This window comes from Adelges cooleyi, unplaced genomic scaffold (assembly GCF_023614345.1).
Source record: "Adelges cooleyi isolate 19-005CV unplaced genomic scaffold, UGA_ACOO_1.1 ACOO_flye_CR_arks_rails_tigmint_CR_PRNA_574, whole genome shotgun sequence".
Classification (NCBI taxonomy): Eukaryota; Metazoa; Arthropoda; class Insecta; order Hemiptera; family Adelgidae; genus Adelges; species Adelges cooleyi.
This window is the reverse complement of record NW_026096268.1, coordinates 15,488,069-15,504,698: the sequence shown is the minus strand read 5'-3', so window position 1 is coordinate 15,504,698 and position 16,630 is coordinate 15,488,069. Positions and strand designations below refer to the sequence as shown.

The window sequence follows — 16,630 nt, the reverse complement described above, 5'->3', positions numbered from 1 at the left end:
TTTCCAATCGCCCAAGTCAGTTTGAAAAGTTACCAAAAAAAATAATCTAAAACATACAATTTTTTTAAGGAAAAAAACAACATTGCTCGTTTTGATTTAAGAGTATATCGAGACAAGTATTTTGACACTTGCCCTATAATTAATTACAACGTTGCTGAATTACTGTTATATTCGTTTACCGTTAAATATCTAGTTGATAGCCGAACAGATCTAGGAATATTATAATATTATAAACGCCACAGTGTAAAACATTTAAAAAAAACACTATTTAAGTACTTGCATGATATTTTAATAGTTCATTCTGCATACATAACAATTGTCAATTGTGCATATCGGTGAGAAACCATACAAATGTATGGTCATATATTACACTACTTTTGTATGATTTCTCACCAGTATGCAGAACTCCATGCTTAATGCTTTTGCCTTCTTGCCATGGGCCAGATCCCAAATGAGTGATGAGTGATGATGCTGATGAGGTTAGGACGACTTTGGACAGCACTTTGTATTATATACTTCTGAAATCTAATTTCGATAAGCGATAAGAGTTTTTCTAAACGATAAAATACATTTTTATCAGCATCAAGCATGACCAACTGTAAATAACTAAATTATAAAATCATACATCCCATCAGTATAACAACCCGTTGAGCATTCGTTTTCGGTAAAAACGTAGTGTTACTCGTCTCAAATAGGTAACGACATTGTTTTAATTTAAAATGTTTACACTTTTAGGCCTAAAAATATCTGCTCGAAGCTAATGGTTTTAATTCATCACTATAAGATTCTACAATTAAAAATGTGATAAATGTTTTTCACTTAATACTGATATTTAAATTATCTGAAAAACATTCAGATATGGAAGTCAATGTTTTTTTTCCATAAGTATATAGATTTAGTAATAAATTATTTTTGTATGCTTGGACATGATCAATATTCAGATTGTACTAATTCACACTTGTACATTATTCATTCAATTAAATTGCAATATTTGTATTTTTTTATTCTTTATTTATTTTGTAATTCAATTGATAACGCTTACAACAATTTTTTTTACGCTTGTATGTTTAAATGTAATTGGTTTATAAGTAAACTATAATTGTATAATTCATATACACTATTAGTGTGCATACTTATTTTGTTAATGTATGTAAATAATAAAATATTTGTTACAGATCAACACAATTTGTTTATTATTATTGTTATAAATTAAAAGGCAACCTTATATATAGATCATATAATTTTAACATACCTAATTCATAACTATTTGATCGTTTATTTTCATAATAATGTAATTTTAACTTTACAACTGGTAAGAAGTGATTTTTTCAAGTTGCAACAGGGTTAAATACAGAAAAAACGAACTTGTATTATAATCACAGAAACTCAAAAAAATAATTCCATTGCATCACTAATTCATAAGTGTAAATAACTTATGAATTACTTATTTTCATACAAAATAAATATATTACACATATATATTATACATTTTATTTTTATACAGTTAATAAAAATACTACATTAATGAATATCATATAAGATACTTTAAGATTGAGAAATAAAAATAATAATATTGAAATTAAACATGATTTATTGTATTTTCTAGCTTTTAAAAAATACAGCTTAATGTTTCAGCCACAAAAAATAATAATATATTATGCTTGAATACAATAATGTTAAAAAAAGAAAAAATGTTAACCTCAATATTTACTTCTTTTTTCTACCACCACCACCGCCCCGACCTTTACTACTTCCTTGAGCTTTTGGTTTTGAAGGCGGTGGAGTTGATGCTTTCTTAGCTGTCTTTTTCTTTACCTGTAAATCAAAAATAATTTAATCAGACCATAAACTCGAACAAATTATTTATTATGTTTTTTGCAGAATTGTAATTACAGAGATCAAGTTATCATTTTGGATATCGTCGTCATCTTCTTGATCACTCAATACATCTTCACCAGCTTCCTCGTCCTCTAATAAGGCTTCTGCATCTTCCAAAGTTGATGTCTTCTTTTTCTTTGTAGTACTGAAAGCCGGCGATGATTTATTATACGCTCTGGTGAAAGCACTTTTGACTTTTGCCGGAATATCCGACATTGGATCTTTACGACCAGGCCATGCAGATAACTCGACGAGTGATTCAAAGTCCTCTTTTAAAAGATGATAGTAATGCATAAACTCTAGAGATTGCTGAACGCCGTCGGTTCCTTTTTCTTGGAGAGGTTTAACAATCGAGTCTCTCAACATCGTAAGGTAGTCAAGGTTTATCGCTTCTTTACTTGCAGATAATCTGAAAATCAACAATTACCGGTGTTATTATCGTTAGTTTTTAAGTAATTATTATTTATCACTAGCTACACTTGCCTGATTCTAGAATGAATTTGTACTTCCTGTAAAAGCCTGTTCATTTTATTTCCTTTTGAAAATTTCCCAAGCCACGCTGGGAAATTTATTTGTTTACTTATATGACCTTTCAAGTGTTCACCTGGGCAATAACTAGAAAATATCGCCTGTTTGGATTGATAATAGTTAATAATATTAATAAGTTTTGAAATATTTGTTGTATTTCAAACACTAACTTGGGCTGGAAGCAAACTCCAATTGTTGGTGGTTCTAATTTTTGCATTTACTATATCTCCCAAACTAATACAGTCGGCCGCTAATGAATAACGTTCAAATTTTTTCCACTTAGGCCCTCTAATGTAAAAAAAACATCCGTGAAATACAAATACATAAAAGTTTGTTTAAAAACAACAAATTGAACAACTTTACTCGACGTTATGAGGGACGACTGACAAATAGTTTTCTTGAACAAATAATGGAGAAATGTTATAATCATAAAAGAACAAGTCGCATTTGTCATTAATATTCATTGTTTTATGTTCTTCAGCAGAAAAAACTTTTCTTACGACGTCCCAAGGACCCTAAAAGGAATATTTCCAAAAATTATACTTATTTATTATTATGATGCTTATTTTTTTTATTTTCATACCATTTTAATGTATTTCTTGTTTATGTTTAAATTATCTTTTCCAGCTGCAACGACTGACAAATGATTAAGAGTGAGTCTAATATCATTATCTGTACTAGCGATAATAGATGATAATGTATCTGGCGGAATTTTTAAATTTTCTTTAAAGCAAACACTCATCATAGCGGCCTACGGACATATAATAAAAGTAGATATTATTAAAATTAATTGTTTGAGCCGATAATGTAGTAATAGTTCTGTTTTGTCTATCTTACCTTAATTTGTTCCAACCTTGGTTTATGAAATCGTAAATCAAAACAATAGTTGGATAACGTACGTATTTTGGGATGATTTCGGTCGTTACACATACATATGATTGGGCACTTGGAATTTTTTATTAACAAAACTAATTCTTGCACGCCACCTCTATCTTCATTGCCTGCCATTCCGTCAACCTCGTCCATCAAAAGCGCATGTTTTTTAGTCACGGATTTTCCTCCCAAAAATGGGCTTAATGAAGTGGACGATAGAAGTTCAGACACGTGATTTTGTAACTGTTTTTTGGAACGCGTATCAGAAGCATTGAATTCTACAAAATCGAAACCCAATTCCTTGCAAACTAAATGAGCCGTTGTTGTTTTACCTGGAATTTTAAAACAAAAACATTTTTAATCAATTTGATCAACTAGAGAAAATAAAGTCCTTAGGTTTATGTCTGTAAAATTAAATTGAATATAAGCTATAAAGTAAAAATATATATATACACAAGGACAAAATCAAAGTTAACCATGTATACTATACCTGTACACATACAAAGCATGCAATGTGTATGAAATGCTTTATACATTTTTTTTAAATAATAGTTTTATTAGTTCCAAATTTGTGTGTAATATTCTTTAGACATAATATATAATACTACTGATAAATGTTGACAAACTGTAAGTCATTACCTAACTGAATTTCATATTGTTTGGAGATGTTCTAAGTTTTAATTAACTAGCCTTTTATAAAGCAAAATAAAGTCAAATAAATATTATTCTATATCACGTGTCCATAAGGTAATAAATAAAAAATTCATAAATTTCTTAATTGACAATTCATGTCTTTGTTTGTAAATTAAGTATTGTACAAATTTGATAATTTTTTTGGCACAGATAATTTTATAAGTTATACTTTATTGTGGTCTTATTATTCTTTTTAAAAATATATATAGTGACAAAATAAAATAACGCAACTTACCAACACCTGGAGAACCAGACAGTAATGCAGCTTTGAAATAAGCTCCGTTGTCGTCTTTTGCCCAAGGACCTTAAACAATATAATTATTCTTCTAAGTATATACATTATTATTAGTTATTAATGATTTCTAGTACTAATGCTTGAACTTTATTTTATTAGATCCGTTTTTACTTTCCATACCATAAATTAACTCTGTAAAACTCACTAGGTCTGGTTAGTTTTGTATTAACTCCAATTCCATGGTTAGAGTACCACGATTTTAACCAATTGACTAATTTGTTAACATTACTCTTTTCTCCAGTTTGACCAATAATTTGTTTTAATGTGGTTGGTTTGTACTTTTCTACCCAAAGTTTTGATTCAAAAGACGTTACAAGTGTAGGAGAAGAGCACTTAGAATCATCAACTTTTATCGAATCACTTGTTGCGTATCCACTTTCCTAAAATGAAAAATGAATTACTTAGGTCAATTTCTATTGTTCTAAAACACGAATCTTACCTGAGAGTCAGACGACAAGACTACATCCGATTTAAACTTTTTGATTTCAGGCGATGTTACAGGTGAACTTTTTCTTTTGACACCAGCTTGACTACTCTCGCTAGTTTTACTACTAGTGTTTTTACTAGGATTAGTTTTCTGTAGCGATACCAGTTTGTCATTGTTAGAATCAAATTCCATTAATTTTCTTTTAACATTAGGCGAGCTTGAAGGAGATTTCAATTTGTTTGGTGTGAGTTGAGTTTGAGTTACTGAAGGTGATTTTAAAGGAGTAGTTTTAAATTGTGCTGGAGATTTTATGGGAGTTTTATTTAATTTTTTAGGAGATTTTGAGGTTGGTAAAGTTTTGTTTTTTAGTTTTTCTGAAGAGTTTGAGTTTGTCTCGTTTAATTTTGCTGGAGATTTTTTAGACTTATCAGTGGTATTACAGAATTCCTTTTCAATGTTATCTATTTCGCTCCATTCTATATCAATGTCTTGTTCGATAGAATTTATCTAAACAAGTAAACATTTTTAAAAATTTTGATTTTTAAAAAGTAATTTAAAGATACTCCTTACTTGTTTTTTGGGCGGCTTTACTTTCAAAGCACTCTGTTTGACTGGTTCTTTTCCAAACACATCTTCTAGTTTAACATTTGGTTTAACTGTTTTTATAACATTTTTTGGAGTACAGGGTATTATATCTTCGTCATCATCACTTGACAGAACATGACGTTTTTTAGATTTCTTTGATTGACCGGATTGAGTTTTTGTATTTTCTTTAATATTTGATTTTTTTACAGCGGCTGCCGTCCCAAAATACGACCTGATATCCTATATAAAAAATTAAGTATAGCAAATTAGCATTTCTCATAATACTACTAAACAATTGCACATAGGTTCAGTTATGATTAACAAATTATAAGTGGACATTCCGTATTTTTGGTAAAAAAAAAAACTATGAAGGTTTTATAACAATGTATATTGTTTTTGTGCCAATTTCTTCAAACTCGATTAATAGGTTAATGGGTTGTTTGGTTAAAGTAACAACTGCCGTTTACTTAACAAGTTTTGGGCATACAAGGGTAGAGGTGGGTAGTTATTTATTACGCTACAGTCCGAGAAATTAATCGAGGACCGCTCGTAAACACGTTACACACCACTTAACAGCTGCTATAATATAATTAGTATGTTAATATAATTAATAACGCAGAATTATGTATATTCAAAATAAAATAAATTTTGTATGATGAAATAATTTACTTGATAATAGTTACTTTTTCACTTACTTTAGACATGATTATTTTTTACGTTGTAAATACTCCACAATATTATTCATTAATAACAGTTCGAAAACGACTGTCCTGGTCGGGATTTGTTTAAAATATTATTGTACTTAGATTTTGATTTCTAATAAATATTTACGCATTAACATTGTTGTCACAAATGCATTGGTTTGATGACTTTGATCCATTATGTGTTTAACGTTAACCGCCAAAACTAAATTTATAAGATATAAACATCATCGAACGAATGGACATTAACCTACAAACGACAAAACTCACTACTTTTGAAATGATAATTATTATTATTGTTATTGTGATTTTGATAACGTTTGAGGCCTTTAGATAATATTATAATCAATAATCGAGTTGGGGGTAGTTCTTCCAAAAAATGATAACGCATGATAAGAAATAAATGTTACATAACCTATAAAATCTGTAATACTACAGATAGTACCAACATCGATTTTACCAAAAGCCCGCCAAGAGAAATTTCGTATTTTAATATCAAAAACATTGCCTTTAGTTAGGTTCTTATCTTTATTGCAAATTGTAGTTCACGATTAAAGATAATATAGTTGCCACTTGCCCAACGAGCAGGCCCCCCACATGAATTTTTCAAGTAAGGTACTGTAAACGAATCCGGGCCCTTATTATATATTAGTATTTATAATAATTTTAATATAATTTCTAACATTTTATTTTTTATTTTTCATAAGGTACCTAAAATATTTGTTACAGAGCTTATATTGCTTTTATACACCTGTAGACAGTACCACAATTACCGCCACAACTCGGGAGATTGACGGTTGTGGTAAAAACTAATATGCATGCTATGATTGCGGGTTGTTGTGACTTTGGTCGTCGATAAAAAAATTATTATCTTCTTATGCCAAAAATAGCACTAGTAGGGCAGGCGGCTGACTCATTTCTTTTATCGTCCAGGATTGTTTCCCCTTTTATTTTTTCCAAGAAATGCTTGCGCTGAACGTCCTACCCGCCAATATTATATAAAGATATTATAGTGACTGGAGTGGCACGACTCATTATATTTTTCTAATTTAAATCAATAATATGTATATATTTTGTTTTTTCCCCGGGCCCCTAGTACTCACTGACCCCCCTCCCCCCTTGTGGGGGCCCTGTATATATATATATATATATAAGTAAAATTCTCGTGTCCGCATGATATCCCTGACTTATACTTTATTCAAAGTATTGGAAAAACGTATAAAAATAAGATTGTATGAGTGTCTGGAAAAATCGTGCATTTTTTCATTGGGTCTACTATTAAAAAAGTTCGGAGCATGTTCTATATTATTTTCAAAACTCTAAACAATATTTTATTGACCATCGCCATGAGAATGATTTATTGTGCAATTGCTCAGTCAGTTTTCTCTTATGGAATTGCTGCTCGGAGAGGAGCTTTTAAAGGCGCATTTAAAAAAAACTTATAACAACGTTATAAATTCCTTACTCGGGATTGCTTTCAAAAAACCCTACTATACAAATACAAATATTATATTCAATACCTACCTAATTGACAGACCGGTTACGTCCAACCGTAACGTGGTATATTGTACCGTTATTCCACTTCTAGTCCTATATTATTACTTCACGATAATTATATTGATCAGTGTACAAAAGTTGTGGATGTAAAAAAAAATATACCTATAGAAATAATTTAAGTAAAATTGTATGTTGTATCTTACTTTTTACCACAAAGTTTTTGGACGAGGTTTACGTTGGCCGACTAAACATAAAGAAGAAAATGAAATATCAATATTAATATTCTTATAACATTCTTGTTCGCATACATAAGTTTATGAGGAAAATATACAAGTAATCGACTCCTATCAGTATAATGTGTTATTTAATTAGAAATATTGAAGTCATAACTATAGGTAGTATATTGTTAATTTCGAATAATCTTCGCGAGAATCTATATACTGTGGAAAAATAATACGAGCAAAAATTACCCAATGATATCTTCAAGATAATGATAGCTATGAAAAAAATGGCTACTTTTGGCATTACGTTAAAATATTCGTTTAAAATTTTGAAGAACACTGTAATGTTGTACGATCTACGACTGTAGTAGTAAAAATGCGAAGAGAAATCACGAAATGAGCATTATAGATATTATCGAGCAAGTGTTATTATGGCTGTATGGAAACGGTTTTATGAAAGTCTGAACGTAAAGGACTACATTTTTTTGTTAATATTATAAATACAAATATGATGAAAACTAGCTGAGGGGTGCTAAGTAATTAGCACTACGGGTTAGGCGAACCCGGGGCCCCGAGCTCTGAGCTGGCCTTAACTGGTTGGCTCAGTCTGGTCCTCCGGGTTGGGCGTTTGGCGACGGGCTAACAACCCGTCACAGTAAAACACAACTTTGTTCAGGGCACAAACACAATGCCTCGGATTAGTGGATTACAGGACTCTAGAATGGAAAATTGGAAATCGGCTCTACGTTTTGGTACTTGGAATATACGGACTTTATTTAAACCTGGCGCATTTAGAACATTGGTAGATGAGGTGGAGAAGTATAGACTTGGGATTGTTGCACTACAAGAATTAAGATGGAGTGACACCGGGTTAATGCAATTAAAAAATACTACACTCTTTTATGGAGCATGTGACAATAGAAGACTTGGAGGGAGCGGTTTCGCTGTAAACAAAGCATACCTCAACTCGGTTAAAGATTTTAAAGTAATAAGTCCTAGAATCACTGTGCTGACGATAGCAGCCAGATGGTTCAATATAGCATTTGTAAATGTACATGCTCCAACGGAGGAAGTAGAGAAAGATGAATTTTACTCATTACTTAATAATGTCTTGAATGACATACCGACAAATTGCATACAAATTACTCTAGGAGATTTCAACGCGAAAATTGGGAAAGAAAATTACTTTAGACCTATAATAGGTATTCATAGCTTACACGAAGTATCGAATGACAATGGATGTAGACTAGTAGCTCTTGCCACGGAAAGAGACCTTAGAATCACCATCATAAGATACAACAGAATAACCTCTTAGTATTTGAACGAAAAGTGTTGAGGTCGATTTTTGGCCCTTGCATAGATAGGAATACAGGAGAGTGGAGAATCAGACATAATGTGGAGATCAGGGAGCTATATCAGAAACCAAACATAGTCGACGATATAAGAAAGAGGCGGCTCTTTTGGGCTGGCCACGCATGGCGAAAAGAAAGAGCCCTTATACACAAGGTTCTATGTGGCTCTCCAGAAGGCGTAAGACCACTTGGTAGACCAAGGTTGAGGTGGGAAGACCGGGTGTCAAAAGATGTGGAGCGGGTTGAACCGGATGCTGATTGGCGAGTCCTAGCGGAGGATAGAGAGAGATGGCATGGCATATGTTTGTTAGTTTGGTCTTAAAGGCCGTCAACTACGAAGAAGAAGAATACACTGTCATACAATGAAGTTCAATGGCTTGCGACTTTTATCCGTTTTGCTAGTTAGTTCTTTGAGAGTCGTTTCGGGACATGAATGTCTTAATTTAAAACCTATGTCTGGTTTCAAAATGGAATATGTAAGTTCAAGTAATGCATTGGACACTTGATAGGGTATATTATAACAAAATAAAACAATTGAGTAGCATATTTGGATATTCTTAAACAAATATGATAGTATTTATATGATAGTTATTGGTTAAGCTTATGTTAGGACACTAATTTCGGTCTTTACTTTTAATTTTTATTTATTCGTAAACCATATTTTATCGTCGTTTAAGCCGCAAAAAGCTTTATTGTATTTGCAAATATAGCTACCTTTTTCAACTTGAGCCTATAATTGTTGTATAAAAATATATCTTTAGGAAACTAATGTAATTTATTAATACTTAAAGAGTAGAATATCTTACTTTGCAATGGTTCGGACAGCCATAGAGTACCAACCAAGTGGGAAAAGACCGGGGGTAGACCAAGGAAGCGATGGTTCGACGGGGTAAGTCAGGATTTAAGAACACTGGACGTAGAAGATTGGAAGGATATAATCCAGGATAGGGAAAGATGGAACGCTTTGACGGTGGCGGCGAAGACTCTTGGAGAGTCATAAAGCCAAGAAGAAGAATATCTTACTTTAAAACTTGTACCTTCAGAACTAAGCGTAATCTAACATGAAAAAAACAAAATGTGTTTTCATAATTCACACCTAGAATATACAAACGAAAAAAAAAGTAACACGGACAAATATTTAAAATTTTTAAAATAAATACAAAGCAGTATTATTTATTTAACGTTAAGAGAGGACATCTTTTTCATTTTTAAAACAATGCTAATAATTTTATATTAATCACAACAAAAAATTGACAATCGTTTCATAAAATCACTTTTCATTGATTTCGCACTAAAAGTTAGATCGTTTTTTGAAATAAAAAATACAAAAATAATATTCTTTTCTTTTAAAAAAAGAACGGGGATATTAGACCAAGACTGTTAAATATATAAGTTAATTTATTATTCCTGACTTCCACAGAATCATGTATACATATTTTATTGTGAAATATTATAACCATTTTTTGTTATAACTCTTAGAATAAGTAGAAATTTATTTATTTTTATTTAAAGGGTATAAACTCAATAAGGTATACAATAAATACAATAATATACGGCGATCGATGCATAATTTTACAAAGATAAACAAAGACACGAGGTAAAATAAATAATACAGAGGCAATTAATAAGATTTAGAAATTAGAATAAACTAGAATAATTAGTAACCGATTTTACAATTATCGTAGGTATACTGTATACAGCGAGGTTAGCCAGCAATCGTCGAAGTGACTAAAATAAGCTGGAATGACAATTACGTCGACCTAAAGGCACTAATTTTTAGGCGATCAAATTAAATATTAAAACGTTCTAGTTTACATAACTTTGACAAGTATTCTCAAATGTTAACACTCCTTAGTTTGATATTGTTGTCATCGCAATCACTACCTATTCACTAATTACTAAATATATTAATCCAGGTGAAAGTTTCTATTATTTATTAATTTTGTTTAGACTAAATTTCATAAGTTTTTTCAATGCGTTCTAATAACCTTATATCTCCATATCTTTTTTTTCTGTATTCATTTTAACGCCTTTAATTATGGTTTGTATTAATTAATTATTTTGTTAAATTATATTATATTTGATGTCTACACAATGTACATTTCAATAAATAAATAAATACACTAATGAAGTGTAAATTTCAAATCGCATGTCGCACCTAGTCGTTTGATTCCACTATTAGTAACCATAACGTACTTTTATGTAATGTAACCTAAATAAAAATAATATTGATGAAATCCCTAAAGAAAAATGTGTTCATTGTACTAAAACTATCGTTATTATATAGTTTTATGAATACTTGAGTGTACCATAATTATAAAACAAAAACCAGCCCAAATGGGTCGGATTACAGTAGTAATTGGTGACGGAGCATAGGGCAATATTATCTATTTTTAAGTATTTAATTAAATTAATAACAAAAACTTCTCAGAAATTTACAATTATTTATAATTTTTTTTACTTTTTAATATAATCTGGTACAGTTTAATTTTTTTTTACAACGCATAACCAAAATATATTTATATTAAGCTAAAGAACTCCAATTAAACATTTTTGTAGATAAGTTACTATCACTAATTCTGAATTTAATAGTATTTATAAACAATGTTCTAGGGTTTTTTGATAAGAAATTGAATAGATTACATTGGACATTATAATTGTAATGGGTTAGCTGTACGTTGTCATGCTATGGAACTTTAGAATTTATTAGTATTTAATCGATTTTAACGCATGCTTAAGGATTCGGTAAAGGGATTGCGTGATATATCCATTTGATAGTAACGTAAACTTTCCCATCTTCGTTAATGACATTTTCATCATTACTGTTCTCATTAACATGTTCATAGTTACATTCCCTGTGGTCAACGTGATTGAGTCTGAAATCAGCTGGTGAAATATGACCATCATGTAAACGTACGAGCAACTGTAAATTAAAGATCAAAACAATGCATTTTTTTAATTGCAAAAAATCAGATTGAATTAATTAATTTTTCTTTTTATTACAAAACAATAAGTATCAATAAATCGAAGCAATAGATATTTTGTATTTACTTTATTTATGTTTTCTTTGTCAAAGTCCACTGATGATCTGGACACAATGGCTATATAATGTGTGAAGCCAGTGGGCGTTTTTGAGCATACGTATACACCCGCATAGGATTCATAGTTCGTGTCGAACACAACAAAAGACGTTTTCTCTTCAGGATTAGCTAAGTATATAATAATAAAAATGACCAATTAGGTATCCGCGTAATGTAAATTGGTTTACTATCGGTGAGCGAAATTATCTATAAACACTTAAATTATTAATTTTTTAATAATAACAAGGAACGGTTGGTATATCCAGTGTAACACGATGGACGAATTAACAAAAATATTCATAAACAATCTGTCAAATCATCACGTACTTGAATAATCTAAAAAAAGATTAAAATAAGTCATTTGCGATGGTAACGTTGTATGGGTATCCAATACTCCAAATATAAGGCAACTGGAACTGTACTTAGCTACATAATCTGTCAAATTTTCGATTTTCTGCGTTTGAAGATCATACACTAAACATCGAGTATTTGGCATCGTCGTTTTAATGACGTACCATTGTCCTAAAAACTATAGAAAAAGCGACGGTTTAGTACACAGGAATTAATTAAAACGATATTTTTATTCTGTTGTTTTTTTTTTTTATGAAATGTCAGCTTATTATTATGTCAGTGTGTTATAAATAAGTAAGAATGATTTGGTTTTCAATCATTTTGTATGTCTAATCTTTTCCGCCCTGACTACAAAAAGTTGGTAAGAGTTATTTACCACCCCCTCCTACCTCCCACCTCTACCAATTATATTTTCTAAAACGCGATTCACATGTGTACCAAGTTTAGTTCAAAATTGTGTCTGGCGTTTCAAAGATCTGGTGGAACCAGCCTATTGACATACATTTTTTACATTTTATTTATAGTTTTGGAGTAACTAAGCTGGTTGGTAAATAGTCCCGATTACATAGAAACTACTAACGGTGGGAGTGGGTAGTAAGCGAAATGAAAAAATATAAACAAATGACCGACATTAGTTTTCTATATATTTTTATAAAACAATTATAAGCTTAAGTTTAAATAAAGTAGCTGTAATTACGCATACAGTTAAGCTATTGGAAGATAAACCAATGATAATTACGGCTTATAAATATATGTGGTACATAATTGTTTTGTTTTGTTATAATGTATCGTGTCAAGTATCAAATGCATAACTTGAACTCACCTTTTCCATTTGGAAATTTTTCATAGGTTCTAAATTAAGACATTCGTGTCCCGAAACGACACTCAAAGAACTGACTAGCAACATAGATAAAAGACGCAATCCATTGAACTTCATTGTATGACGGTGTGTATAATCACGTAAACTGAATAATTTCAATTATTCTAAAAAAAAAGTTGCAATTATATTACTAAATCACTATAATTAATAAAGAAACGCGAAACGCTGTTCTTTTTTCATAAAAAAAAAAAACAGGATGATCCAACTAACGCAAGACACTAATTTTCTCTGAAAATATGAATATTTTGAGAATTATTATTTTCCTAGTTTTTTAGGTACATATTTTGCTACATTTTTCGATATTTTGAAAATTTTTAATTAAAGTATTTTAACATTTTACCATTTCGGATAGAGAAAAGCATACTCACAACTTTCGAAATTTGATAGTGCGGCTTACTTAACGATGTACTGAATTTTAACACGGAGTTTAAAAACTTATGTGCTTTTTAGTTTTTGGTTTTACACAACGATTGTCATGTCGTATAATGCAGAAAACTTTGGCAGGTTAGCTTATGTGAATTTACATAGCTGTTTGAGTATGACAATTTATCGTTAAAAAAAATATTAATATAAGTATACTAATATAATTTTTTATATTAGTATATTCATACTTGATAGGTGTTTACCATTTTTCTTCGTGGTAGCAATATGTAATTTAAATAATAAAACAACACAAATATTTTTCATACTGTCTTATTTTTTTAGTTTCGGGACGATGTGAATAACATATCTATGAGTAACAGCCCACACAATACACTTCTCTAAATCAATACACAACCACAACAACAATTTTACAAATTTGAAATTCAGCGCACAATAATGTGTTGAAAAATTATTTGAAAACAACATGGCTTTCAATTTAAAATACGTAGGATTAGTTTTTGTACCCGAATTGATCTTATATAAATTGTTTTTAAGCCAATCCAATGGCAACATGGCTTGCCAGCCAGGATATCTAAATCTATACACTTTTCTTGAGTTCCTGTTTGGTTTGGATTTAAAATATTGTTGCTAAAAAACATTATTTACTTTATCAGCCATCACTCATCAGTGACCTTTTGGAAGCAATAAATAATATAGCATTAAAAACCTCGTATTAACCTTTTTTATTCTATAAAACGCCCTTTTAATTTTAAATTACCTGTATACCAGAGCATATTTTAAGTATTTTTCACTGGGTGGCACTTCAATAAAATTGTCTACCAGAAGAATATAAAGGGGAAATCAACTCTTATGTCTCAACAAGATTTATTTAAGATTATTTGCTGAACTCTACTGAGACATAGGTATATCAACATTACCGATTTTTTTAATAATAAAACCTTTATAAAATAATTAGAACCTAGTATATATGTATTTAAGTATCTGTATTTTAAAAAAGTTACATTAAAATGTATTACATATGATAAATTACAAATTTGAATCAACGGAAAAAATGTTTTGTATAAATTCTTGATTCTTATATAGATCTAGGTCAGGAAGTTTCCTCCTTCTCTCCTTAGACTCCAGAAGCACATTGTACGAATGAGTGACGAATATATGACATGGTTGTGGAATTTATATTAAAAACTGGCCACTATTGGTCATGCATAACAACTCAAAACAGTTTATTAGTAAATAATTATACATTGTATTTTTGTAATTGTTACCTGAATTCATTTTTGCGTTATTACTGTTTTTGTGTGACTTATTTACAATGGGAATTGTCGAAGAACTGTCCGCTGTCACGAGCAGATTGTTTGTAAGTAAAAATACAATTATTATTATTAGTAGAGAGTAAACACTGGTGTTTTAACGCTATCCTACGATAATCTGTTCTCGTTAAAGTATAATTCAGTAACACAGTCTACCAGTGTCTAATATGTCGGACAGCACCCTGGTCTGGGCGCATAATGCAAATAGAAATATATGACGTATGATCGTATTTTATAATTACTTAATTATTTGGCATCTTATTTATATTTTTTGTGCGTGTCACTCCACCTGTTCTAACTCCGGATTCCCACGGACCAGGGGTCCTAGGGTCTCTAGGGATATTTTCGGGCAGATACAGGGTAGTTTCCTGTCCCGGCTAGGGTCCCTTAATTGTACTGTAACATTAATATACAGTCACACTTTTTTAATTGTAATTTAATTTCTAGGACGATATTTGTTGGACTGCCAGATTGGGTAAATTCGTGGCAAAATATTCATGTCTGGCTATGCTGGCAGAACACGGATTAATGAAGATTAGAAAGAAAGACGACGCCTGGAATTTCATCATAGGTGCTTCTATAGCAGGTGGCGTATTAGGCGCGGAAGACGGCGTCGGGACAAAGGCCGCTATCATGAGCGGCTTCTTTGCGGCAGCTTACGAAGGCCTTGATTGGTTTTTCGGCTGTGACGAATAAAATGTAAGTATGGCCAAGTAAAAATACTACTATGAGTAGGCGTACCGTATGTATACATGCCTTAAGCATAGGCGGACTTAGGGGTGGGCTAAAGCGGCATTAGCCCCCGCAATGTGTGATTTAGCCCCCCCCCCCCCGAACCGATTGTTTTTTTTATTTTAGTAAAATTCTTATTTGGTAATTTTCTTCCACAGTCTTTTCGTGTACTTTATCCATTTTCGCCCCAGACTTGTCGGCTGGAATGGGTGAAGTTTTGAAGTTGGCAGTGGTTTCACGACATTAACTATTGCTACTACTGTAACGTTAAAATACACTGTTACACATAATATAGGGGGGGGGGAGAGGGCTTACTGTTGTCTGTTAAACTATATAAGTTAGTTAGTGCCTGTGTAAGGCTTATGTCAAGGATGCGGTTGTCAACGGTACGCAGTTCAACGGTCTAGTGGATACTGGGCGTTCCGGTTGTTTGGTCCGGGCGAGCGCTGCGATTGGCTGTGGATTGTCGATAACACCATCTGTTCAGCCGTTGTATGTTGTGGGAGACATGGAACAGCCTGGTGCCGCCGCAGTTGGGGTAGGAACGGGTTCGGTTGCGATTAATGGCGTTGTTGGCCATGACCACACCTTACTTGTAGTACCAGATAAGTATATTCCAAACGATGTCCTTGTTGGCCGAACTTGGCTTGATCTGCCCCAGGTAAATTATTTTAAAATGGAAAATGAATTTGTTACAGAGCCACTGACCAACGACACAAGTGACTCGGAACAAATGCCGAACGAGGACAAGGATGACAGTTCATCTGTGCGCGCTTGTCTGGTGGACACTTGGCCTACACGCCAGTTTACTGTTGAGGGGGACCTCCGGTGATCGAGAACAGT

General features: G+C 31.7%; 2 protein-coding genes across 3 annotated transcripts; both read right to left on the bottom strand.

Annotated features, from left to right (window-relative positions):
- Nucleotides 1–1,505: 1,505 nt before the first annotated feature.
- On the bottom strand, nucleotides 1,506–6,282 carry LOC126842777 (replication factor C subunit 1). Its single transcript, XM_050579919.1, has 12 exons — nucleotides 5,975–6,282; nucleotides 5,265–5,519; nucleotides 4,707–5,201; nucleotides 4,413–4,647; nucleotides 4,208–4,276; nucleotides 3,244–3,611; nucleotides 2,990–3,157; nucleotides 2,770–2,921; nucleotides 2,577–2,694; nucleotides 2,362–2,507; nucleotides 1,894–2,287; nucleotides 1,506–1,815 (listed from the first exon to the last, which is right to left on the bottom strand). The coding sequence occupies exons 1-12, from the start codon at nucleotides 5,981–5,983 to the stop codon at nucleotides 1,708–1,710; spliced, it is 2,517 nt and encodes an 838-aa protein (XP_050435876.1). The 5' UTR covers nucleotides 5,984–6,282; the 3' UTR covers nucleotides 1,506–1,707.
- A 5,272-nt stretch (nucleotides 6,283–11,554) lies between these two features.
- On the bottom strand, nucleotides 11,555–13,841 carry LOC126843421 (uncharacterized). 2 transcript variants are annotated; one of them, XM_050580964.1, is made up of 5 exons: nucleotides 13,730–13,841; nucleotides 13,305–13,465; nucleotides 12,458–12,659; nucleotides 12,102–12,259; nucleotides 11,555–11,973 (listed from the first exon to the last, which is right to left on the bottom strand). In XM_050580964.1, the coding sequence occupies exons 2-5, from the start codon at nucleotides 13,416–13,418 to the stop codon at nucleotides 11,785–11,787; spliced, it is 663 nt and encodes a 220-aa protein (XP_050436921.1). In that variant the 5' UTR covers nucleotides 13,419–13,465; nucleotides 13,730–13,841; the 3' UTR covers nucleotides 11,555–11,784. The 2 variants fall into 2 exon arrangements, with proteins under 2 accessions (XP_050436921.1, XP_050436920.1); XM_050580963.1 differs by having other exon boundaries at nucleotides 13,702–13,831.
- Between the last annotated feature and the right edge of the window lie 2,789 nt (nucleotides 13,842–16,630).